This window comes from Haematobia irritans, chromosome 3 (assembly GCF_050003625.1).
Source record: "Haematobia irritans isolate KBUSLIRL chromosome 3, ASM5000362v1, whole genome shotgun sequence".
NCBI lineage: Eukaryota > Metazoa > Arthropoda > Insecta > Diptera > Muscidae > Haematobia > Haematobia irritans.
In genome coordinates, this window is record NC_134399.1 from 132,569,455 (window position 1) to 132,597,081 (window position 27,627).

At 31.6% G+C, this 27,627-nt stretch overlaps 1 protein-coding gene across 1 annotated transcript in view; it reads left to right on the forward strand.

Moving 5' to 3' along the window:
• Positions 1–1,564: 1,564 nt before the first annotated feature.
• Positions 1,565–27,627, forward strand: part of LOC142228008 (putative cytochrome P450 313a4) — a 37,902-nt gene continuing 11,839 nt past the window's right edge. The window contains exons 1-3 of the mRNA XM_075298276.1: positions 1,565–1,766; positions 18,338–18,538; positions 18,601–18,789. Coding sequence (XP_075154391.1) covers positions 1,613–1,766; positions 18,338–18,538; positions 18,601–18,789 — 544 coding nt within the window. The 5' untranslated portion in view covers positions 1,565–1,612. The remainder of the gene's footprint in view (positions 1,767–18,337; positions 18,539–18,600; positions 18,790–27,627) is intronic.

Below are 27,627 nucleotides of genomic sequence, written 5' to 3' on the forward strand. Positions count from 1 at the left end.
TTTGGTGAAATGTTATTCCTATAGAAAATTTTCTCAAAATTTTATGTCTATTTGTCAAAAATTGTTTTCTATAGAAATTAATTTTTTTTTAAATTTTTCACAAATTTTTCAATATTATATTTCTATAGAAAATTTTGTAAAAATTTTATTTCTATAGAAAATTTTGTCAAGATTTTTGTACAATTTCCTGATCAACCTTCTGTAAGTGGACTGTATGTAATTTAGTGCAGCTCAGGAAACGTAAAAGTTGTCAAGAAAGAAATAAAAGAATGGCTTAAAATTAATTAATTCAGATTTCATGTAATGTACAATTTATTGGTGTGTTGAGCTGCTTACCGGCTGGAGGACAGAATTCAAAGTGACCGAGTATAGTCATGTAAGCTGACAATTAACCATTAGAGAGAGTATTAAAAAAAAGGAGTTAAGAAGAAAGTTGAAGCGAGACAAATAGGCTTATAGTACTAATATATAAAAGATTTTCTTTGCTTATAGCGTTGCCAATATGAATAAATTCAATGTTAATATTAATAGATACGTTAGCTTAAAATTAATTAATTCAGAAGTATACAAGTGTATTTCAAGTAATTAATTCATGAAAATGCCAAATTTATATAAAAAAACGCAACTGTTAAACTGAGTTTAACAATTTTATTTTTATAGAAAATTTTGTCAAAATTTTATTTCTACATAAAACTTTGTCAATATTTTATTTCTAAATTTAGTCAAAATTTTATTTCTATAGAATATTTTATGCAAATTTTGTTTCTATAGAAAATTTTCTCAAAAATTTATTTCTATTTGTCACAATTTTTTTCTAGAGAAATAAAATGTTAACTAAATTTTCTATAGAAATAAAATAATGAAAATTTTGTGAAAAATTCTGACAAAATTTTATTTCTATAGAAAAAAAAACATTCTTTTCCTTTGTTGGTTAAGCTACACTTGTAGTTTAGTCAATGCATGGTTTTAAGCTGAAATTAAAAAAACAACAACAATGATTAAATAACAAAACCAACAATAACAAAACAAAAAAATTTTGACAAATAGAAATAAAATTTTGAGATAATTTTCTATAGAAATAAAATGTTCACAAAATTTTTTTCAAAATATTTCTATAGAAAATTATCTCAAAATTTTATTGCATTTATAACTAAAGTCTATAATTTCAACTCTGGTTTGAATGGATTTCGATTTTCTACACCTGATATTAGGTGTCATGAGATGAGATTTGTCGCATTTGAATTCTTCTAAGAAATACGCATAAATAAGTTTTCGTCCAATTATATTCGCTAAGGTTGTGTTTATATCCTTATGTCGCTAGATATTCGAATTCTTGTGTTCATCCCCTTCTGTGAATATCTGCGAGAACCCACGTTTATTTTAGACTGCTCAAACCGCCCTTATTTAATAAACCATCGAGCGACTGAATAATATTTCTATTAAACCGTACAAATATATGGAAATATGTTTGAATATTAAAACAAAAATAAATATTCATATTCATAAATTAAAGGTTTGCCAAATGTAGTATCTATAAATATTTCTCACCACTTGGACCCATTCTTTAGTGATTTCGAGGATATTATTCTATATACAGTGACGGTATCAAAAAATGATTTCTTATTGGTATTGCCTTTTAGTCATTCTAATATACACGTGGATCTATAAACGTTGGTCAGATCGCCATGCCATTGCATTAATCAAGCATTTTCCATATAAGAAATATCAAATCATTTTGGGATTTGGACCTTTGTGGGGATCTAAAGGTAAATTGGAATTGGAAGTGAATAATCGAAACTGTCATGCGATCACAATCGATGTTTGTGTGTGTGTGTTGAAAATAGAGAGATAAATTTTAAAATATTAGAATCGCCTCTTCCCAGTGCTACCATAGACTGTGTTAAAAATGTTAACATTTTATTTTGATTTAAGCAAAAACAAACAAGTAAGTAAAGTCTAAAGACGGGCGGAGCCGACTATATTATACCCTTCACCACTATAGCTATATAAAAGTTTGCATTTTCAGATACAAATACTTTTAATGGAAACAATTTTTTGTACTTCTACAAAAACTCTAGAATTAAAATTTAAATCGGCTAACGCCCTGGGATGAAATACAATGTTAGTAAAAAATATGGGAAATATGAAGCGAGAGAAATTTTAATGCAATTGTACAAAAGGGATTAATGATTTTTCAGGCGATACATATGTATTCGAGATATAGGACAATTAGAGTAATATTTACAATTTTTGCTACTCAGCAGTGGCGATTTTACAAGGATATTGGTTAGATCTCGCCAAGATATGTGGTCAAGTGTGGGTTGTGATATATTATTTGGTCTAGTCGGGCGACTTGGAGCCTCATTTAAAACTCATCCGTTCTGTGGAAATTTTGGCATTGCAGTGTGTAGGATATGGCTAAGATATGGGGAAATCATCACAGACTTTTGTGTAAAGTGTGAGAATTTTGGCCATATTTGTATTCTCTGAGGAAACTATCCAGTCAATTGGAGGAAAATCCCATTGAAAATGGGTCTAAAATATGAAACAGTCTACCCTATTTGCCCAACTCTGGTGTACGTATATACAAAAGTCGGGCGGGGCCGACCATATTATACCCTGCACCACTTTGTAGATCTAAATTTTCGATACCATATCACATCCGTCAAATGTGTTGTGGGCTACATATAAAGGTTTGTCCCAAATACATACATTTAAATATCATTCGATCTGGACAGAATTTGATAGACTTCTACAAAATCTATAGACTCAAAATTTAAGTCGGCTAATGCACTAGGGTGGAACATAATGTTAGTAAAAACAAATAAGGGAAACATTTAAATCTGAAGCAATTTTAAGGAAACTTCGCAAAAGTTTATTTATGATTTATCGCTCGATATATACAGTTTGTCAAGAAAGTGTTTTGACAATGGGATCAAAATTATGTTTTGTTCCAAAATTAAATATAATGAAATTTTAAAATAATATTTTATTATGTATTTTGCAAAGTATACATACGTACACAGTATTAAAAATTTAATAAAATATTTAATATTTCAATTTTTTTTTTGGATTTGAAATAGTTGGCAATGTCAAAAGACTTTCTTGACAGACTGTATGTATTAGAAGTTTAGGAAAATTAGAGTCATTTTTACAACTTTTCGACTAAGCAGTGGCGATTTTACAAGGAAAATGTTGGTATTTTGACCATTTTTGTCGAAATCAGAAAAACATATATATGGGAGCTTTATCTAAATCTGAACCGATTTCAACCAAATTTGGCACGCATAGCTACAATGCTAATTCTACTCCCCGTGCAAAATTTCAACTAAATCGGAGCAAAAAATTGGCCTCTGTGGTCATATGAGTGTAAATCGGGCGAAAGCTATATATAGGAGATATATCCAAATCTGAACCGATTTCAACCAAATTTGGCACGCATAGCTACAATGCTAATTCTACTCCCCGTGCAAAATTTCAACTAAATCGGAGTTAAAAATTGGCCTCTGTGGTCATATGAGTGTAAATCGGGCGAAAGCTATATATGTGGGAGATACATCCAAATCTGAACCGATTTCAACCAAATTTGACACACATAGTTACAATGCTAATTCTACGCCCTATGCAAAATTTCAACTAAATCAGAGCAAAAAATTGGCCTCTGTGGGCAAATGAGTGTAAATCGGGCGTAAGCTATATATGGGAGCTATATCTAAATCTGAACCGATTTGGCTGATATTTTGCAAGTTTTCCAAGACCCATAAAATATTCGGATGTACGGAATTTGAGAAAGATCGGTTGATATACACGCCAATTATGACCAGATCGGTGAAAAATATATATGGCAGCTATATCTAAATCTAAACCGAGTTTTTCCAAAATCAATAGGGATCGTCTTTGAGCCGAAACAGGGCCCTATACCAAATTTTAGGACAATCGTACTAAAACTGCGAGCTGTACTTTGCACACAAAAATACATGAACAGACAGACAGACGGACATCTCTAAATCGACTCAGAATTTAATTCTAAGCCGATACGTATACTCAAATGTTGATTACTCCTTCTTGGCGTTACATACAAATACACAAACTTATTATACCCTGTACCACAGTAGTGGTGAAGGGTATAAAAAATTAAATGAAGGCAAATTACAAGAAAGGTTACAACTGTTAAAAAAATTAATGAAATTAAGTGAGTAAAATAGAAAGTTGGGCGGGGCCGACTATATCATGCCCTATACCATCCGCACTGAATTAATAAACATAAGCATTTGTGGTGTGTCATTGAAAGAGATTTGGGAAATAAACCGCACTCAAAAAAAAGTTTACTTGGATCCAAAGATTTTGACCTTTCCTTAAGGATTTTGGTATTGATTCCGAGCCAAAGATGCGGCTTCTTTAAAATAAAGAAATTTTTTAGCGACCTATTGGCTTAGGACCAATAAAATTAAAATTAGGATACAGATCTCATTTTAAAATTTTCATTCGCTTTTCGCAGTTTATTAATAAAGGTACTCAAGTACAAACAAATGCCAAAAATCCTAATTATAACGAATACATCAAAGTGAAAAATGTTTTTTTAATTCAAAAAAAAAAAAAAACTTTAAACCAAAGGCGCTAAATCCTAAAAATAAGTCTTAGCCTATATTTGAAACGTTTTTATCTTAAATCTAAAGTTTCAATATTTCAGTTAATTTAAGGACTATTTCTTTAAATCAAAAATGTATTTCTTTACTTTAAGGAAAATTAACTTTAGTTCAAAGACATGCAACTTTAACGGAGGGACGCAAATTTACATAATTTGTGTCCTAAATTTAATGAAAACAAGTAAGTAAAGTAGAAAGTCGGGCGGGGCCGACTATATCATACCCTAAACCACCATTACAGAATTAGTAATCATAAGCATTTGTGGGGTAACATAGAGGTCTGGGAGATAAACCGCTGTTGCATATTTAAGAAAATTAAGGGGTACATGTCTATGGGTGCTTTGTGTCAATCTGACTATAGCTCATAGTCAGTGTTGTCAGGGAAAATGTTCGGTTTACCCTACAAGGACAAAAAAAGTTCCCTTCTTTCCCATACATTCCAAAACAATTTTCCTTACTATATTTTTCGTTAAATTTAAAAAATTTTTCAAAACAAAAATGGTTCTAAATACTTTACAGTAATCCCTCGATTTACGTCGTGATTGGTTCCGGAATTTGACGACGTTAATCGAAACGACGTAAACCGAATTAAAAATTGCTCATACTTACTCCTAAGTCCATTTATGTATGTATGTGCGTGTACATAATAAAAAACTTCAAAAATAAAAGTAATTCAGTAATTTCGGTAAGAATTTCAGAAAAAAATGTTTCGATGTCATAATGATGTTCATACTTATTTTACTTATGGAAGGCGTTTCTGATAAAGTGGGCAAAAAATCGAAGACGTAAATCGAATGGCGACGTAAATCGAAACAACGTAAACCGAGACGACGTAAATCGAGGGATTACTGTATTATCTTAAAACATGAATATGCAACGTATATAACTTAGAATATAAATTTGTATTACCGTCACGGTTGCCACAGTTGGTAGAATTCTACCCAAATTAGTAATCTTTTTTGTTAAATCTCTATAAAAATAAAATTTTGGAAAAAGTTTCTATAAACAAATTTTTGTGAGAAATTTTTCTATAGAAATAAAATTTTGACAATAAATTCTATAGAAATAAAATTTTGAGAAAAAATTCCTCAGAAATAAAATTTTGAGAAAAATTTTTATAGAAACAATATTTTGAAAAAAATTTCTATAGAAATACAATTTTGACAAAATTTTCTACAGGAATAAAGTTTACCACACATTGTTAAAGATCAAGCCTTGCCGGCTTCTTATTTCCTCCTCTAGAGCCACCAAAATGTAAATATTTTTACAAATTGTGTTGAGTGAAAATGTCCTACATTGTTGCCCTACGTCCCTACAAAACGCTAAATATTAGAAAAACCCTACATATAGGGAATTTTTCCCTACTTCTAGCAACACTGGCTGTGTTGATATTGCCCCTACGGAGTTAGTATGCCACTAATATTGAGCCCATTATTAAAACAAGTAAGTAAAGTAGAAAGTCGGGCGGGGCCGACTATATCATACCCTAAACCACCCTTACTGAATTAGTAATCATAAGCATTTGTGGGGTAACATTGATATAGGTCTGGGAGATAAACCGCTGTTGCATATTTAAGAAAATTAAGGTGTACATGTTTATGGGTGCTTTGTCTCAATCTGACTATAGCTCATAGTCAGTGTTGCCAGGGAAAATGTTCGGTTTACCCTACAAGGACAAAAAAAGAAATAACATTTTGATAATAAAATCTATAGAAATAAAATTTTGAGAAAATTTTTTATAGAAATAATATTTTGAAAAAAAATTTCTATAGAAATACAATTTTGGCAAAATTTTCTATAGAAATAAAGTTTTAACAAAAATTTCTATAGAAATATTTGTTTGGTAGATTTGTGGTAATCTTCAAATTTTGTTAGAATTTTTTTTGGCACGAGTGGTAACTGTTGTTACCACACATTGTTAAAGGTCAACCCTTGCCGGCTTCTAATTTCCTCATCTAGAGCCACCAAAATGTAAAAATTATTACAAATTGTGTTGAGTGAAAATGTCCCTACTTTGTGGCCCTACGTCCCTACAAGACGCTAATTATTAGAAAAAAACCTACATATAGGGAATTTCTCCTACACGGATGAAAAAGACTGTTTTTCATATGTTTGGCTATAAACATTATATGTTTGGAACACAAATTTTTAAACACAATATTTTTGAGTGCAAGCATATAATGTTCATAAACTAGCATAACATGTTTGGGACATATATGTTAATATGTTAGAACATATTATGTTTGGGACATAAAATGTTTGTAAATATAATATGCTTGGATGCAAACATATATTAATTTAGAAATAGCCTATAAACATATATGTGTTTAGTACCTTGGAGCGCTATTTAACAGGGAGCGATATTGAATTAAGTTGGTGGTTGTTGCTTGTTATTACAAAATTAACATTTTATTTTTCCTTGGGCAATTGATCAGCTACTTCTTTGATCCTTACAAACTGCGTGGTCCGCTGTTCGAATCCCCGTCCGGCAAAAGGTAAAATTAAAATAAAAATAAAAAAAATCATAAAATTGAATAATTTCTTCTACAATGTTTGTATTACAGAAAAAGGTGCTAAGAACTAAAAAATCTCGTGGAAGTGAGAAAGATGTCGGGGAATATACAATTGGGCAGAAACAAAATTTTGAGCATTCAGGTCGAAAACCTATGTTGTTAGCACCTATATTACCTGTTTATTTTCATAATTCATTATGATTGTAAATATATAAATAAATAAATAAAATTTTGAGCACAATATTGTTTGGGAGAATTTTTTTAAGCATATACTATTTTTGGGTGCAAAATGCTTCCAAACATATTATATGGTCACATAATAACATATTGTTTTTTGGAAGACAACATTATTGAATTTGGATGCAAAAATACAAAATGTTTGGAACTTAGACTACCCAAACATATATTGTTTAGACCAATATGGTTTCAAACATATTATATATTGGTAGAGATCAAACATATAAATGTTTGGGCAATACCCAAAAATGTATATGCTTGAAGCAAAATATGTTTGGGAGTATATGTTACAGAAGCGATTTTTTGTGAGGGTGTACTTCTAGCTACACTGGCTGTAGTCGGTATTGCACTTACGGAGTTAGTATGCCACTAATATTGAGCCCATTATTAAAAAAGAGAAAATCGCTCAATTAGTGTGGATAATAAATCCAAATTTGTAAAAATCGAGCAATATTCTTATGTAAGAGCTACAAGTACGTATAAATACGATAGGCTAGTACATCAAAATGTGAAATTTGAGTAACATTGGTTTATAAATAAAAGTATTATGGTCAAATTTGGGAAAATCGAGCGATGCATATGTATGGAAGCTATATGTAAATCTGAACCAATTTGCATAATATTTTGCGGGTTTGATTAATGCCACAAAAGGATACCTTGTGCACAATTTGACTAAGATCAGTTAAGAAATAAGGCTTCTATGATCAAACATAATGTTATTAGGGGCAAATTTTTCTAAATCGGGCGATACATATATAGGAGCTATAGCTAAATCTGAACCGATTTCGATGAAATTTTGCACATATAGTTAGTACTATAGGCGACTGAATCTAGCAAACTTTTAGTAAGATCGGTTAATAAATAAGGGTTCTATGGCCAAATTTGGGAAAATCGGGCTATACATTTATATGGGAGCTATATCTAAATCTGAACCGATTTCGATGATTTTTTGCACATATAGTTAGTGCTATAGAAGACTACATTTAGCCAAATTTGGGTAAGATCGGTTGATAAATAAGGGTTTTATGGCCAAATTTAGAAAAATCGGTTGGTACATATATATGAGAGCTATAGCTAAATCTGAACCGATTTGGATGAAATTTTGCAGACTTGCAGGGCGATGGAAAATATTACCTTTTGCCAAATTTGGTGACGATGCGTTTGCAAAAACGCGCAACGTGACCCCATTTGTCGAAATCGGGCGATACATATATATGGGAGCTATATCTAAATTTGATCCGATTTCTTCCAAATTCAATAGCGTTCGTCCTTGTGCCCAAAAAAACTCTCTGTACCAAATTTCATCAAAATCGGTTAATAATTGCGAACGGAATCCTGTGAACAACAAATACATGGACAGACGGACGAACGGACACCAAGCGCTAGATCGACTCAGGAGGTGATTCTGAGTCGATCGGTATATATTTTATAAGGTCTAAAATCAATATTTCTGGTAGGCACATTTTTTGGCCGATCAAACTTATTATACCCAAACCACTATGTGGTTTAGGGTATAAAAATTTTGAAGCAAAGATTATAAACTTAAATTTAAATAAAATTGCATTATTTTAACGAAAATTTGTCCATAATATTTTGTAAATTCCGCATCCTAAAATTTAGTTTGCGTAATCTTTAATATCACGTAAATATTTTTTTCAGTGCGTACTTCCTTATTTACACGCTCACAAAAAATCGCTTCTGTAACATATACTCCCAAACATATTTTGCTTCAAGCATATATATTTTTGGGTATTGACCAAACATTTATATGTTTGATCTCTTTCAATATATAATATGTTTGAAAGCATATTGGTCTAAACAATATATGTTGGGGTAGTCTAAGTTCCAAACATTTTGTATTTTTGCATCCAAATTCAATAAAACAATATGTTACTATGTGAACATATAATATGTTTGGAAGCATTCTGCACCCAAAAATATTATATGCTCAAAAAAAATTTTCCCAAACAATACTATGCTCAAAATTTTATTTATTTATTTATATATTTACAATCATAATGAATTATGAAAATAAACAGGTAATATAGGTGCTAACAACATAGGTTTTCGACCTGAATGCTCAAAATTTTGTTTCTGCCCATTTGTATATTCCCCGACATCTTTCTCACTTCCACGAGATTTTTTAGTTCTTAGCACCTTTTTCTTGAATACAAACATTGTAGAAGAAATTATTCAATTTTATGATTTTTTTTATTTTTATTTTAATTTTACCTTTTGCCGGACGGGGATTCGAACAGCGGACCACACAGTTTGTAAGGATCAAAGAAGTAGCTGATCAATTGCCCAAGGAAAAATAAAATGTTAATTTTGTAATAACAAGCAACAACCACCAACTTAATTCAATATCGCTCCCTGTTAAATAGCGCTCCAAGCTACTAAACACATATATGTTTATAGGCTATTTCTAAATTAATATATGTTTGCATCCAAGCATATTATATTTACAAACATTTTATGTCCCAAACATAATATGTTCTAACATATTAACATATATGTCCCAAACTTGTTATGCTAGTTTATGAACATTATATGCTTGCACTCAAAAATATTGTGTTTAAAAATTTGTGTTCCAAACATGTAATGTTTATAGCCAAACATATGAAAAACAGTCTTTTTCATCCGTGTAAGAAAATTACATGTTTATGGGAGCTTTATCTCAATCTGAACAAAAATGCCTGATATTGGGAGCAGGGCTGCCAATTTTGCCGATTTATTGGCATTTTGACGGTTTTTTACTCAAAAAATAGCAAATGTCGATTTTCCGATTTTTGCCTCAAAAAATGACGATATTAACTCCGTTAAAAAATTTTGAATAACAGATTGGCTGATAAGTCCCCGGTCTAACAAAGAAAAAACACATTTTTTTGTCAAAATTCGTTTTTATTATTCAACATAGTTCCCTTCAAGAGCGATACAACGATTATAAAGACCTTCTAATTTTTTGATACCATTTTGTTAGTACTCCTTCGGTTTTGCCACAAAATAGGCCTCAGTTTCGGCGATCACCTCTTCATTGCAGCCAAATTTTTTCCCTGCGAGCATTCTTTTGAGGTCTGAGAACTAGAAAAAGTCGCTGGTGGCCAGATCTGGAGAATACGGTGGGTAGAGAAACAACTCGAAGCCCAATTCTGGAATTTTTGCCATCGTTCTCAATGACTTGTGGCACGGTGCGTTGTCTTGGTGGAACAACACTTTTTTCTTCTTCCGTTTTGCCGCGATTTCGACCTTTAAACGCTCCAATAACGCCATATAATAGTCACGGCTGATGGTTTTCCCTTCTCAAGATAATCGATAAAAATTATTCCATGCGCATCCCAAATAACAGAGGCCATTACTTTGCCAGCGGACTTTTGAGTCTTTCCACGCTTCGGAGACGGTTCACCGGTCGCTGTCCACTCAAGCGACTGTCGATTGGACTCAGGAGTGTAGTGATGGAGCCATGTTTCATCCATTGTAACATATCGACGGAAAAACTCGGGTGTATTACGAGTTAACAGCTGCAAACACCGATCAGAATCATCAACACGTTGTTGTTTTTGGTCAAATGTGAGCTCGCGCGGCACCCATTTTGCTCATAGCTTCCGCATATCCAAATATTGATGAATGATATGACCACGTTCCTTTGATATCTTTAAGGCCTCTGCCGACGCCATCTTTATGTCAGACCGGGGACTTATCAGCCAACCTGTTAGAAGCAGTTCGCTTACACGTTTAGAGCCAGCAAAAAAGAATTTTTTGCTAGAAATTTCGGAGAAGTAGGAGCTATACCTCATTTCACATCAACAGTATTAGTATCACGGTTACCACTCGTGCCAAAAATAATCTACCACCAAAATTTGAAGAATAAAGTGGTTAGTATATAAAAAATTTTGTTTTATTCAAAAGAAATGTTTTATATTGAATTTATAGAAAATTTTGTTAACATTATAAAATACAGAAAAAGTTTTTAAAATTTTTTTCTATAGAAAATTTTGTCAAAAAATGTATAAATACACAAAATATTGTCAAAATTTTATTTCTATAAAAAAATCTATTTCTATAAAAAATTTTGTCAAAACTCTATTTCTATCGAAAATTTTGTTAAAAAAATTTATTTCTATAGAAAATTTTATCAAAATTTTATTTTCATAGAAAATTTCGTCAAAATTTTATTTTCATGAAAAATTTTGTCAAAATTTTATTTCTCTAGAAATTTTTGGGAAAATTTAATGTCTATAGAAAATTTTGTCAAAATTTAATGTGTATAGAAAATGTTGTCAAAATTTTATTTCTATAGAAAATATTGTCAAAATTCTATTTCTATAGAAAATTTTGTTAAAAAATTCTATTTCTATAGAAAATTTTGTTTAAAAAAATGTATTTCCATAGCAATTTTTTGTCAAAATTTTATTTTTATAGAAAATTTTGTCAAAATTTAATTTCCATAAAAAATTTTGTCAAAATTCTATTTCTATAAAAAATTTTGTCAAAATTCTATTTCTTTAGAAAATTTTGTTAAAAAAATTTATTTCTATAGAAAATTTTGTCAAAATTTTATTTTCATAGAAAATTTCGTCAAAATTTTATTTTCATAGAAAATTTTGTCAAAATTTTATTTTCATAGAAAATTTTGTCAAAATTTTATTTTCATAGAAAATTTTGTCAAAATTGTATTTCTATAGAAATTTTTTGTGAAAATTTAATGTCTATAGAAAATTTTGTCAAAATTTAATGTGTATAGAAAATTTTGTCAAAATTCTATTTCTATAGAAAATTTTGTTAAAAAATTCTATTTCTATAGAAAATTTTGTTAAAAAATTCTATTTCTATAGAAAATTTTGTTTAAAAAAATTTATTTCTATAGCAATTTTGTGTCAAAATTTTATTTTTATAGAAAATTTTGTCAAAATTTAATTTCTATAGAAAATTTTGTCAAAATTTTATTTCTATAGAAAATATTGTCAAAATTTCTATACAAAATGTTGCAAAAATTTATTTTCATAGAATATTTTGTCAAAATTTTATTTTCATAGAACATTTTATCAAAATTTTATTTTCATAGAATATTTAATCAAAATATTATTTCTATAGAATTTTTTGTCAAAATTTTATTATACCCACCACCATAGAATGGTGACGGGGGGATAATAAGTTTGTCATTGCGTTTGTAACATATCGAAATATCGATTTCCGACTATATAAAGTATATATATTCTTGATCAGGGAGAAATTCTAAGACGATATAACGATGTCCGTCTGTCCGTCTGTCTGTCTGTCTGTTGTAATCACGCTACAGTCTTCAATAATGAAGCAATCGCGCTGAAATTTTGCACAAACTCGTATTTTGTTTGCAGGCAGGTCAAGTTCGAAGATGGGCTATATCGGTCCAAGTTTTGATATAGTCCCCATATAAACCGACCTCCCGATTAGGGGTCTTGGGCTTATAGAAATCGTAGTTTTTATCCAATTTGCCTGAAATTTGAAATCTAGAGGTATTTTATGACCATAAAGGGGTGTGCCAAAAATGGTGAGTATCGGTCCATGTTTTGGTATAGCCCCCATATAGATCGATCTCCCGATTTTAGTTCTTGGACTTATAGAAACCGCAGTTTTTATTCAATTTACCTGAAATTGGAAATCTAGAAGTATTGTAGGACCACAAATACGTATGCCAAAAATTGTGAGTATCGGTCCATGTTTTGGTATGGTCCCCATATAAAAGGACCTCCCGATTAAGGGTCTTGGGCTTATAGAAACCGTAGTTTTTATCCAATTTGTCTGTAATTGGAAATCTAGTGGTATTTTAGAATCATAAAGAGGTGTGCCGAAAATGGTGAGTATCGGTCCATATTTGGTATAGCCCCCATATAGACCGATTTCCCGATTTTAATTCGTGGGCTTCTAGAATCCGAAGTTTTTATCCTATTTGCCTGAAATTGGAAATCTAGTGGTATTTTAGGACCATAAAGAGGTGTGCCGAAAATGGTGAGTATCGGCCCATATATTGGTATAGCCCCCATATAGACCGTTCTCCCGATTTTACTTCTTGGGCTTATAGAAACCGCAGTTTTTATTCAATTTATCGGAAATTGGAAATCTAGAGGAATTGTAGGACCACAAATACGTGTGCCAAAAATTGTGAGTATCGGTCTATGTATTGGTATGGTCCCCATATAAAACGACCTCCAGATTTGGGGTCTTGGGCTTATAGAATCCGTAGTTTATATACAATTTGTCTGAAATTGAAAATTTATAGGTATTTGAGGACCATAAAGAGGTGTGCCACAAATGGTGAGGCTCACAAAAACGTGTATCGGATTAAGTTTTTATCGGTCCTTTTGGTAATGCCTCCATATAGACCGACTTCATTTCTTGAGGGTATAGAAGGCGCACTGATCATGAAAATTGCTTGAAACTCAATGTAACATTTTCAGATTTCAGATACTTCTCGGTTGAAAATCTACAGATTTAAGATTTCAAAGCAAGACGTTATTTTATAATTTTCTTACACACTTACAAGAGATGTTAATGATTCTTCTAAAACTCAAACAAAAATGGTTCTTATAAATCCAGAATCTGATATAGTCCTCATAGGTGAAATCTTTAAATTTATCTTCGGGAAGTGTCCTCAAGTCTTCAAGCCCTCCTGCAATTTCAAAGGAAACCCTAATATTTGGTTCATGGTGGTGGGTATTTAGGATTCGGCCCGGCCGAACTTAGTGCTGTATATACTTGTTTTTATAGAACACTAGCGTAATCCGGCCCGCTTCGCTGCGCCTTCCGAAGCGTATTTTGAGGAACATTTTGCGTTAACTTAGTCAACTATATCCTTCGTGCTGAAAACAAATTCGAAAAGATTTGAATTCTGTTAAACAAATCGGACTACTTGATTTTCCGTTTATAGGTACAAATACGGCGGGAGAGGTTGTACCTTCTTCTATATTTCTTGTGAATTTTAAGTGTGGTTTGTCAAGGAAAGGTATCCTTCTCCTCAACATATCTGAAAATTAAGCATTATATTATAATAACATACAAAGAATTACTGTTTCCCATCCAATAAATCGGAAAAGCAAAAGTAGTAAAAAATTTTACCACATTAACATTTGCTAAAATGTTGGAAAATAATGCACCCTCTACATTGGCTGCCAATTTCATGTAAATTTAAGTTCTTTACTAAAAAGAAGTCTGGCAGAAGCCTGTGCAAAAATCATAAAATTAAGTACCAAGTTCCCATTTACGGACAACCCTCTTCTTTTAACTTAAGAAAAAAAAAACGGACAAAAGGGAACCCTCTCTTTACTAATAAGAAGTCTGGAAGAAAGAAGCCTGTGCAAAAATCATAAAATTAAATACCGAGTTCCCATTTACGGACAACCCTCCACTTTCAATTTAAGAGAAAAAACCGACAAAAGGGAACTCTTTCCCCACCTTCGCTCCACTCTGACCTGATATCGGACTATCACGTTCCCTATATTAATTTCGCAACTACTCAATGGTCCCTATAAATTCTATCGAAGTAAATCGACAAAGTTTATTTCAATTTTCCCCTTCCCCAACCAGATATCGAAAAATCATATATTAATTTAAAAATCATGTATACATTTCATCACCTCCTCCCACGTTCCCTGTAAATTTCAAGTAGATCGGAGATGTTTAATTTTTGGGACGTCACTTTCCCCGATACAATATCGACAAACACCGTAGTGAATAGCACCCTAACCTTCCCTGAAAATTCTTGAAACTTTCCTTCAAGTGTGGGGCAATGAAGGTTGCCTCTTCATTTATAACCTTTTCATCCGCTTCCTTTGTAAATTTCAAGAAACTTAAATTTTTTTATATTTCATGTTAGCCTGATACCGAAACATACAATTGACGTCCAAATGCATTATATCTAATTATACAATTATTTTTCGAGCTTTATGGACAGATATAGATTAAGGAACATAGTTAATAGAGCCATTTTTTTGCAGTTTTAGAGGAGGACCTCCTCCCCGACCAAATGTCGAAAAGCGTATCTTTTGTAAACGTCCCAGAAAATGTCAAGCAAATTATAAGCCTTAAAGGGGCGGCCTCTCTTCCGTCCAAAAATCACAAAATCAGGTATCAACTATTACGGTTGACAGAGGTTACGATCTCTCCCCAGTCCTCTGTAAATTTCAAGTAACTCGGTAAAGTTTAATTGTTTCTCTGTATGTACTTAAGAGAAGCGGATGTCTCCCTATGCCCTTTTATTTTTATTAAAAAATCAGGAACCTGATATAAATTTCATAACCTCACCCATATTTCCGTAAAATTTCAGTCGGGGGAGTTTAGTTTTGTTTTCACTGTTTTTTTTGTTTTCAAAAAAGTCGGGCAAAGGTGTGGCCTCCCTCCCCGACCAAATATCGAAAAATAATGTAGCGGATTTTTGTCTAGATGCCAACCCCAACATTCAATGAAAATTTCATGCAAATCGCATAATTTTGTTCCAAGTTTCAAAAAGTAAGGCAAGGGGAGGCCCCCTCCCCTTCCGCATATGAAATCGTCAGGTACCCCATATTAATTCTATAACCTCACCGCATGTTCTCTTTAAATCTCAGATAATTTAGAGAATTTTAGTTTTTTCACTGTACTTTAAAAAAAGTCGAACAAAGGGGAGGTCCCCCTCCGCCACCAAATATCGAAATATAAAGTAGCGGATCTTTGTCTAGTTGCCAACCCCAACCTTCAATGAAAATTTCAAGCAAATCGGTCAACTTTGGTCCAATTTTCAAAAAGTCCGACAAAGGGGAGGTCCCCCTCCGCGACCAGGTGTCAAAAAATGAGGTACCCTATTTTCACCACATGAACGTCCCCTATGATCTCTGAAAGTTTCAAGTAAATCGGTTCAGCCGTTTCGGAGCCAACTCGGTTCATACAAACAAACAAACAAACATAGATTGAATTTTATATATATAGATTTTGTCAAAATATTATTTCTATAGAAAATTTTGTCAAAATTTTATTTCTATAGAACCAACACCATGTACCAAATTTCAGCCGGATCGGATGAAATTTGCTTCTCTTTGAGGCTCCGCAAGCCAAATCTATGGATCGGTTTATATGGGGGCTATATAGAATTATGGACCGATGTAGACCAGTTTTTGCATGGTTGTTAAACACCATATAGTACCAAATTTCAGCCAGATCGAATGAAATTTGCATTTCTAAGAGGCTCAGCAAGCCAAATTTGGGGGTCCGTTTATATGGGGCTATACGTAAAAGTGGACCGATATGGTCCATTTGCAATACCATCTGACCTATATCAATAACTGCTACTTGTGCCAAGTTTCAAGTCGATAGCTTGATTCGTTCGGATGTTAGCGTGATTTCAACAGACGGACGGACGGACATGCTTAGATCGACTCAGAATTTCACCACGACCTAGTATATATATATATACTTTATGGGGTCTTAGACCAATATTTCGATGTGTTACAAACGGAATGGTATAGTTAATATACCACCATCCCATGGTGGAGGGTATAAAAATGTGGAAGTTATTCTAAAGGCACAATTTTAAAAGAACTTCCAAAAATGTTCTCCCAAAGATGTTCTTCATTTCAACTACACAGGAAGTTATTTTAATTAAATTCTTTATAACTCGCTTTTTTCATATTTTTAATGTGTAGTTTTAAATTCTTCGTTTTAAAAAGTAGGTTTCGTTAGTAAGTAAAGTAAGAATTAATAAAATGGTACAAATTATTTAAATTTTGTAAAAAAAAAATGTCAAATGTCAAAAATGTCCATTCTAGACAAGTAAGGAAAGTCTAAAGTCGAGCGGGACCGACTATATTATACCCTTTACCGCTATGTATACCAATATCCCAGCAAGAAAAGCGCCGCTAAAAAAAGTAATGAAAAAGTTGTTTTTGGATCCGGAAGCGATTAATTGAACATGGGCTTGTCTTAGGACGTAAGTCATCCATTTCAACAGCCGTTGCACTGAATTTGCATCACTTCTTTAGGTGTGATCTGAATTCAATTTTGAATGTAAATTAAAATATTCTGTGATATTTTGTCAAATAAATATTTTTTATATTTTTTTATAATTTTTAATGGATTCTAACGCTTGTCGGCAACGTTTGACCTCAAATATTTTCAAAAATGCACAATTTTTTCAGACTGGATTTAGCATTTTTTACGACAAAATTTAAATGATTTGTTCCATTTTATGAATTCTTACTCTTTTTTTTACCTATTTGAAACAAAAACAAATAAATAAAATTCTACATTGAAAGTCTGAAAAAAAAAACAATTTATAAAAAATTGAATTAAAATAACTTCCTGGGTAGTTAAAAAAAAGAACATCATTGGGAGTACATCTTCTGGAAGTCCTTTTAAAGTTGTGCCTTTGGAAGAACTTCCAAATTTTTTGCTGGGTTAGCAAGTAAAGTAAGAATTAATTAAATGGTACAAATTATTTAAATTTTGTAAAAAAAAATGTCAAATCCATTCTAGAAAAATAGCGAATTTTTGAAAATATTGAGGTCAAAGGTTTCAGCCAAGCCCCATAATGCATTAAAAATTATTAAAATTATTTATTTGGCAAAATATCACAAACTTTTTTAATTCATATCCAAAACATTGAATTTGGATGGCACCTTTAGAAGTGATGCAAATTCAGTGCAACGGCTGTTGAAATGGTGGACATCCGAGCTATGACAAACCCATATTAAATTCATCGTTGCTGCGCCAATTTAGCATCACTTCCGGATCCAAACAGAGCATTTTCACTACTTTTTAAGCGACGCTTTTTTTGCGGGTTATTTACATTATCTTCCAAATATCGCAAAAACATAATCGATCTTTTCATAAGTGGTTTGAATTTTTACCACTGGGATAAACCTCTTCCCGTTCCATCAATCTTTCGGTTTATTACGTTACATTTTTCTATTTTGTTTGCAATTTTTTCTAATACAGTGATTCTGGATGGTTTTATTGAAATTGTGGCCAAATATGGGAAAAACACAATTGAATATTCAGGACCACATATTTTCTTGGTGACTAGTGACCCGGAAGTACTTAAGGATATTCTCACTTCAAAACTTTGCATAAGTAAACCGGATGTTGTATATAAAGGACTGGCTAATGCAATGGGCGATGGATTAATTACATCACAAGGTAAAATTCAAATTTAGAAGCAATTGTGAAGAATAGTGAAATGACTTTTATTTTCAATATAGGAGAGTATTGGAATCGACAACGAAAAGTTGCAAATGGTTCATTTAAAACTTCAAATATGCAATCATTCATACCGACATTCAATGAGAAATTATATTTTCTGTTCGATACGATCGATGAGTACATTGAAAATAATAGCAAAACTCCACTTTTATATGCCATACGTGAATACACTCTAAGAACTGCTTTTGGTGAGTAAGAAAGATTTACAAGTACACAGAAAAACATATTTGTTTTTATTTTCAATCACAAAATCAATTGATCCAATTAAATAATTAATTGAAACTATTGCAACAATGGAAACGAATCTTTTGTAACCTCCACCATGGATTGCGTAGAAATAGCTACTAAAGACAGTCATCCATAATCGAATTACTCGGGCTGTGTTAACACCAACCGCTTTAAGATACCTTTAAAACTTCTTAGCATTGTCTAAGTAACCCAGCAAAAAAAATTGGAAATTATTCCAAAGGCACTTCCAAAAATATCCTCCCAAAGATGTTCTTCGTTTTAACTACACAGGAAGATCTTTCAATTAATTTTTTTTTTATATTTTTAATGAGTAATTATAATTGTTTGTTTCAAATTAAGTGAACGATACAATTCGGTCGAAAAAATACTAAATCCATTCTAGAAAAATTGTGAATTTTTGATAGTATTTGAGGCCACACGTTAAAATGCTTGAAAAATCATAAAAATTATAAAAATTATTTATTTGGCAAAATATCAAAAATTTTTTTTTAATTCACATTCCAAAAAACCCAATACAGATCACACTTTAAGAAGTGATAAAAATTTAGTGCAAACGGATTAATTTTTAATCTCTTGTTAATCTACGCAGCAAAAAAAATTTTGAAGTTTTTCTAAAGGCACAACTTTAAAAGCAAAAAATTTCATCCCAACGAAGTTCTTTATTTTAGCTGCACAGAAAGATCTTTTAAGTCAATTTTTTTATAACTCACCTTTTTCATATTTGTAGCGGAAATGTGTAAATTTTTTGTTTCAAATAGGTTCAAAATATGTTAAAAATTAATAAAATGGCAAAAATTATTTAAATTTTACCGAAAAAAAAAATGCCAAATCCATTCTAGAAAAATTGCGAAGTTTTTAAAATATACGATGTCAAACGTTCCACACAAGCGTAAGAATGCATTAAAACCCAGCAAAAAAATTTGCAAGTTCTTCCAAAGGCACCACTTTAAAAGCACTTCCAGAAAATGCACTCCCAATTATGTTCTTTATTTTAACTACCCAGGAAGTTCTTTTAATTCAATTTTTTATTAACTTGGTTTTTTCATACTTTTAATCGATAATTTTAACTTTTTTTGTTTCAAATAGGTATTTAAATTTTGTCGGCAAAAATGCTAAATCCAATCGGAAAAAATTGTGAATTTTTGAAAATATTTGAGGTCAAACGTTTCCGACAAGCGTTAGAATTCATTAATAATTATAAACCAGTAAGGAAAGTCTAAAGTCGGGCGGGGCCGACTATATTATACCCTGCACCACTTTGTAGATCTAAATTTTCGATACCATATCACATCCGTCAAATGTGTTTGGGGCTATATATAAAGGTTTGTCCTAAATACATACATTTAAATATCACTCGATCTGGAAGAATTTGATAGACTTCTACAAAATCTATAGACTCAAAATTTAAGTCGGCTAATGCACTAGGGTGGAACACAATGTTAGTAAAAAACAAGTAAGGAAAGTCTAAAGTAGGGCGGGACCGACTATATTATACCCTGCACCACTTTGTAGATCTAAATTTTCGATACCATATCACATCCGTCAAATGTGTTGGGTGCTATATAAAGGTTCGCCCCAAATACATACATTTAAATATCACTTGATTTGGACAGAATTTGATAGACTTTTACAAAATCTATAGACTCAAAATTTATGTTGGCTAATGCACTAGGGTGGAACACAATTTTAGTAAAAAAATATGGGAAACATTTAAATCTGAAGCAATTTTAAGGAAACTTCGCAAAAGTTTATTTATGATTTATCGCTCGATATATATGTATTACAAGTTTAGGAAAATTAGAGTGAGTTTTACAACTTTTCGACTAAGCAGTGGCGATTTTACAAGGAAAATTTTGGTATTTTGACCATTTTTGTCGAAATCAGAAAAACATATATATGGGAGCTATATCTAAATCTTAACCGATTTCAACCAAATTTGGCACGCATAGCTAGAATTCTAAATCTACTCCCTGTGCAAAATTTAAACCAAATTGGGCCAAAAGTCAGGCTTCTGGGCCATATAAGTCCATATCGGGCGAAAAATATATATGGAAGCTATAGCTAAATCTGAACCGATTTCAATCAAATTTGGCACACATGACTATACTACCAATTGTGCTCCTTGTGCAAAATTTCAAGCTAATCGGGATAAAATTCTGTCTTCTGGGTCCATATAAGTGCATATCGGGCGAAAGATATATATGGGAGCTATATCTAAATCTGAATCGATTTCAACCAAATTTGGTACACATAGCTACAATGCTAAATCTACTCCTTGTGCAAAATGTCAACTAAATCGGAGCAAAAAATTGGCCTCTGTGGTCATATGAGTGTAAATCGGGCGAAAGCTATATATGGGAGCTATATATAAATCTGAACCGATTTCAATGAAATTTGGCACGCATAGCCAGAATGCTAAATCTACTCCCTGTACAAAATTTCAACCAAATTGGGTCAAAACTTTAGCTTTTAGGACCATATTAGTCCATATCGGGCGAAAGATATATATGGGAGCTATATCTAAATCTGAACCGATTTCAATAAAATTTGGCACACTTGACTATAGCACTAATTGTTCTTCTTGTGCAAAATTTTAAGCAAATTAGGGTAAAACTCTGGCTTCTGGGGCCATGTAAGTCCATATCGGGCGAAATATATATATATGGGAGCTATATCTAAATCTGAACCGATTTCTTCCAAAATCAATAGGGATCTATTCTGAGCCAAAACACATACCTGTGCCAAATTTGAAGTCGATTGGACTAAAACTGCGACCTAGACTTTGATTACAAAAATGTGTTCACGGACAGACGGACAGACGGACATCGCTATATCGACTCAGGAACCCACCCTGAGCATTTTTGCCAAAGACACCATGTGTCTATCTCGTCTCCTTCTGGGTGTTGCAAACATATGCACTAACTTATAATACCCTGTTCCACAGTGTGGAGCAGGGTATAAATATGGGAAACATTTAAATCTGAAGCAATTTTAAGGAAACTTTGCAAAAGTTTATTTATGATTTATCGCTCGATATATATGTATTAGAAGTTTAGGCAAATTAGAGTCATTTTTACAACTTTGCGACTAAGCAGTGGCGATTTTACAAGGAAAATGTTGGTATTTTGACCATTTTTGTCGAAATCAGAACCACATATATATGGGAGCTATATCTAAATCTGAACCGATTTCAACCAAATTTGGCACGCATAGCTACAATGCCAATTCTACTCTCTGTGCAAAATTTCAACTAAATCGGAGTTAAAAATTGGCCTCTGTGGTCATATGAGTGTAAATCGGGCGAAAGCTATATATAGGAGCTATATATAAATCTGAACCGATTTCAATCAAATTTGGCACGCATAGCTAGAATGCTAAATCTACTCCCTGTGCAAAATTTCAACCAAATTGGGCCAAAACTCGGGCTTCTGGGGCCATATAAGTCCATATCGGGCGAAAAATATATATGGAAGCTATATCTACATCTGAACCGATTTCAACCAAATTTGGCACACATGACTATACTGCCAATTGTGCTCCTTGTGCAAAATTTCAAGCTAATCGGGATAACACTCTGGCTTCTGGGTCCATATAAGTGCATATCGGGCGAATGACATATATGGGAGCTATATCTAAATCTGAATCGATTTCAACCAAATTTGGCACACTTGACTATACGACTAAGTGTTATGCTAATACAAAATTTCAAGCAAATCGGTATAAAACTCTGGCTGCTGGGTCCATATTAGTGCATATCGGGCGAAAGATATATATGGGAGCTATATCTAAATCTGAATCGATTTCAACCAAATTTGGCACGCATAGGTACAATGCTAAATCCACTCCCTGTGCAAAATTTCAACCAAATTGGGTCAAAACTCTAGCTTTTAGGACCATATCGGGCGAAAGATATATATGGGAGCTATATCTAAATCTGAACCGATTTCAATCAAATTTTGCACACTTGACTATACTACTAATTGTACTCCTAGTGCAAAATTTCAACCAAATTCGGCCAAAAATCTGGCTTCTGGGGCCATATAAGTCCATATCGGGCGAAAGATATATATGGGAGCTATATCTAAATCTGAACCGATTTCAATCAAATTTTGCACACTTGACTATACGACTAAGTGTTATGCTAATACAAAATTTCAAGCAAATCGGTATAAAACTCTGGCTGCTGGGTCCATATTAGTGCATATCGGGCGAAAGATATATATGGGAGCTATATCTAAATCTGAACCGATTTCAATAAAATTTCGCACACTTGACTATAGTACTAATTGTTCTTCTTGTGCAAAATTTTAAGCAAATTAAGGTAAAACTCTGGCTTCTGGGGCCATATAAGTCCATATCGGGCGAAATATATATATGGGAGCTATATCTAAATCTGAACCGATTTCTTCCAAAATCAATAGGGATCTATTCTGAACCAAAACACATACTTGTGCCAAATTTGAAGTCGATTGGACTAAAACTGCGACCTAGACTTTGATTACAAAAATGTGTTCACGGACAGACGGACAGACGGACATGGCTATATCGACTCAGGAACCCACCCTGAGCATTTTTGCCAAAGACACCATGTGTCTATCTCGTCTCCTTCTGGGTGTTGCAAACATATGCACTAACTTATAATACCCTGTTCCACAGTGTGGAGCAGGGTAAAAAATTATAAAAATTATTTATTTCATAAAATATCACAGATTTTTTTAATTTACATCCAAAATTTTGAATTCGGATCACACCTAAAGAAGTGATGCAAATTAAGTGCAACGGCTGTTGAAATGGAGGCCTTCCGTGCTATGACAAGGCCATGTTAAATTCATCGATTCTGCGTCAATTTTGCACCACTTCCGGATCCAAAAAGAACATTTTCATTACTTTTTTGGCGACACGAGTTTTAAAAAATTGAATGAAAAGAACTTCCTGTATAGATAAAATAGAGAACATCTTTGGGAGAACATTTTTGGGAGTGCTTTTAAAGTCGTGCTTTTAGAAGAGCTTCAAAAAAAAAAACAAGTATATATGGCCGTAAGTTCGGCCAGGCCGAATCTTATGTACCCTCCACCATGGATTGCGTAGGAACTTCTACTAAAGGCTGTCATCCACAATCGAATTACTTGGGTTGTGATAACACTTGCCGATGGCAAGGTATCGTAAAACTTTTTAACACTGTCTTCTAAATTGTAAGTTAGCCCATACGGGGTATATATTAAACAAAAAAAGGCCGATTAAATACGTATATAATCTAGTTTGACAAAATTTTCTATAGAAATAAAATTTTGACAAAATTTTCTATAGAAATGAAACCTTGACAAATTTTCTATAGAAATAAAATTTTGACAAAATTTTCTATAGAAATAAAAATTTGACAAAATTGTCTATAGAAATAAAAACTTGACAAAATTTTCTATAGAAATAAAATGTTGACAAAATTTTGTATAGAAATGAAATTTTGACAAAATTTTGTATAGAAATAAAATGTTGACAAAATTTTCAATAGCAATACAATTTTGACAAAAATTTCTATAGAAATAAAATGTTGACAAAATTTTGTATAGAAATGAAATTTTGACAAAATTTTGTATAGAAATAAAATGTTGACAAAATTTTCTACAGAAAAATTTTTTTTACAAAATTTTCTATAGAAATAAAATTTTGACAAACATTTCTATAGAAATAAACTTTTGATAAAACTTTCTATAGAAATGAAATTTTAACAAAACTTTCTATAGTAATAAAATTTGACAAAATTTTCTATGGAAATAAAGTTTTGGTAGATTACAAAATTTTCTATAGAAATAAAATTTTGACAAAATTTTCTATGGAAATAAAATTTTGACAAACATTTGTATAGAAATAAACTTTTGACAAAACTTTCTATAGAAATGAAATTTTGACAAAACTTTCTATAGTAATAAAATTTGACAAAATTTTCTATGGAAATAAAGTTTTGGTAGATTGTTTTTGGCGATATGGACCAATTTTTGTGTAATAAGTCATCGGCTATATAACTAAAGACCGATATGGACCAATTTTTACATGGCTGTTAGAGGCCATATATTGACAAAATGTACCAAATTTCAACCGTATCGGATGACTTTTGCTCCTCCAAGAGGTTCCGGACGTCAAATCTGGGGACGGTTTATATGGGAACTATATATAATTATGGACCGATATGGACCAATTTTTGCATGGTTGTTAGAGACCATATACTAACACCATGTACCAAATTTCAACTGGATCGGATGAATTTTGCTCTTCCAAGAGGCTCCGGAGGTCAAATCTGGGGATCGGTTTATATGGGGGCTATATATAATTATGGACCGATATGGACCAATTTTTGCATGGTTATTGGAGGCCGTAAACTAACATCAGGTACCAAATTTCAACCGGATCGGATGAATTTTGCTCCTCCAAAAGTCTCCGGAGGTCAAATCTGGGGATCGGTTTATATGGGGGCTATATATATTTATGGACCGATATGGACCAATTTTTGCATGGTTGTTAGAGACCGTATACTAAGACCACGTACCAAATTTCAACCGGATCGGATGAATTTTGCTGCTCCGGGAGGCTCCCCAAGCCAAATTTGGGGATCGGTTTATATGGGGGCTATACGTAAACGTGGTCCGATATGGCCCATTTTCAATACCATCCGACCTACATCAATAACAACTACTTGTGCCAAGTTTCAAGTCGATAGCTAGTTTCGTTCGGAAGTTAGCGTGATTTCCACAGACGGACGGACAGCCGGACAGATGGACGGACGGACAGACGGACGGACGGACGGACATGCTTAGATCGACTCAGAATTTCACCACGACCCAGAATATATATACTTTATGGGGTCTCAGAGCAATATTTCGATTTGTTACAAACGGAATGACAAAGTTAATATACCCCCCATCCTATGGTGGAGGGTATAAAAACACAAAAGTGTGGATCCCCAGGTTGTGATCCGGAAGTAGTGCTAGTTCTCACTACTTCCCCCTAGTATGAATGAAAAATTAAAAGACACAGATTAAAATCTCACCAGCGGAAAATATTTTATCAAATATTTTTCTAAAAGATTGTTTTTATGTTGTACACAGGACCAAAATTGGCCAAAAACAATATAAATTTTTAAATTTGGTCCGATGGTCGGACCAAATTTAAATTTGGTCCGATGGACCAACCAACATTTTCTGTAGAAATAAAATTTTGACAAATACAAATACAATTTTAACAAACTTTTCTATAGAAATAGAATTTTAACAAACTTTTCTATAGAAATAAAATTTTGCTAAAATTTGTACAGAAATAAAATGTTGACAAAATTATCTACAAAAATAAAATTTTGACAAAATTTTCTACAGAAATTACAATACAATTTTCTATAGGAATAAAATTTTGTCAACATTTTCTAGAGAAGTAAAACTGTGACAAAATTTTCTATCGAATTTAAATTTTGACAAAATTTTCTATAGGAATAAAATTTTGTCAAAATTGTCTATAGAAATACAATTTTGTCAACATTTTCTATAGAAGTAAAATTGTGACAAAACTTTCTGTAGAAACAAAATTTTGACAAAAATTTTTTATAGAATATAAATTTTGACAAAATTTTCTATAGAAAAAAAATGTTGACAAAATTTTCTACAGAAATAAAATTTTGACAAAATTTTCTACAAAAAATAACATTTTCACAAAAATTTCTATAAAATTAAAGGTTGACAGTATCTTCTATAGAAATAAAATTTTGACAAACATTTCAATAGAAATGAAATTTTAACAAACTTTTCTACAGAAATACAATTTTGAACAAATTTTCAATGGAAATAAAATTGTTGAAATTATGTAAAAATTTTGTATAGGAAGAAAATTTTGTCAAAAATTTATGTAGAAATAAAATTTTGCGAAAACTTTCTGGAAGAATTAAAATTTGAAAAAATTTTCTATGAAAATAAAATTTTGACAAAATTTTCTATAAAAATAAAATTTTGACAAAATTTTCTATAGAAATAAAATTTGACAAGATTCTCCATAGAAATAAAATTTTGACGACATTTTTTCTAGAAGTAAAATTGTGACAAAATTTTCTATAGAAATAAAGTTTTGACAAAATGTTCTATAGGAATTAAATTTTGACAAAAATCTTCTATAGAAATTAAAATTTCCACAAAATTTTCTATATCAATTCAATTTTGACAAAATTTTTCTATAGAAATTAAATTTTGACAAAATTATCTACAAAAATAAAACGTTGACAACATTTTCTACAGAAATTAAAGTATGACAAGTCTCTATAGAAATATAATTTTGTCAAAATATTCTATAGTAATAAATTGTGACAAATTTTTCTGTAGAAATACAATTCTCACAAAAATTTTCTATAGAAATTTAATTTTGACAAAATTTTCTTTAGAAATAAAATGTTGACAAAATTTTCTACAGAAATAAAATTTTGACAAATTTTCTATAAAAAAAAAATGTTGACAAAATTTTCTATAGAAATAAAATGTTGACAAAAATTTCAATAGAAAGAAAATTTTACCAAACTGTTCTATAGTAATACAATTTTGACAAAATCTTTTATAATAATAAAATTTATATACAAAATTATGTAAAAATTTCGTATAGAAAGAAAATTTTGTCAAAAATTTATATAGAAATAAAATTTTGAAAAAATTTTTTGTAGAACTAAAATTTTGACAAAATTTTCTACTGAAATAACATTTTGACAAAATTTTCTATAGAAATAAAATTTTGACAAAATTTTCTATAGAAAT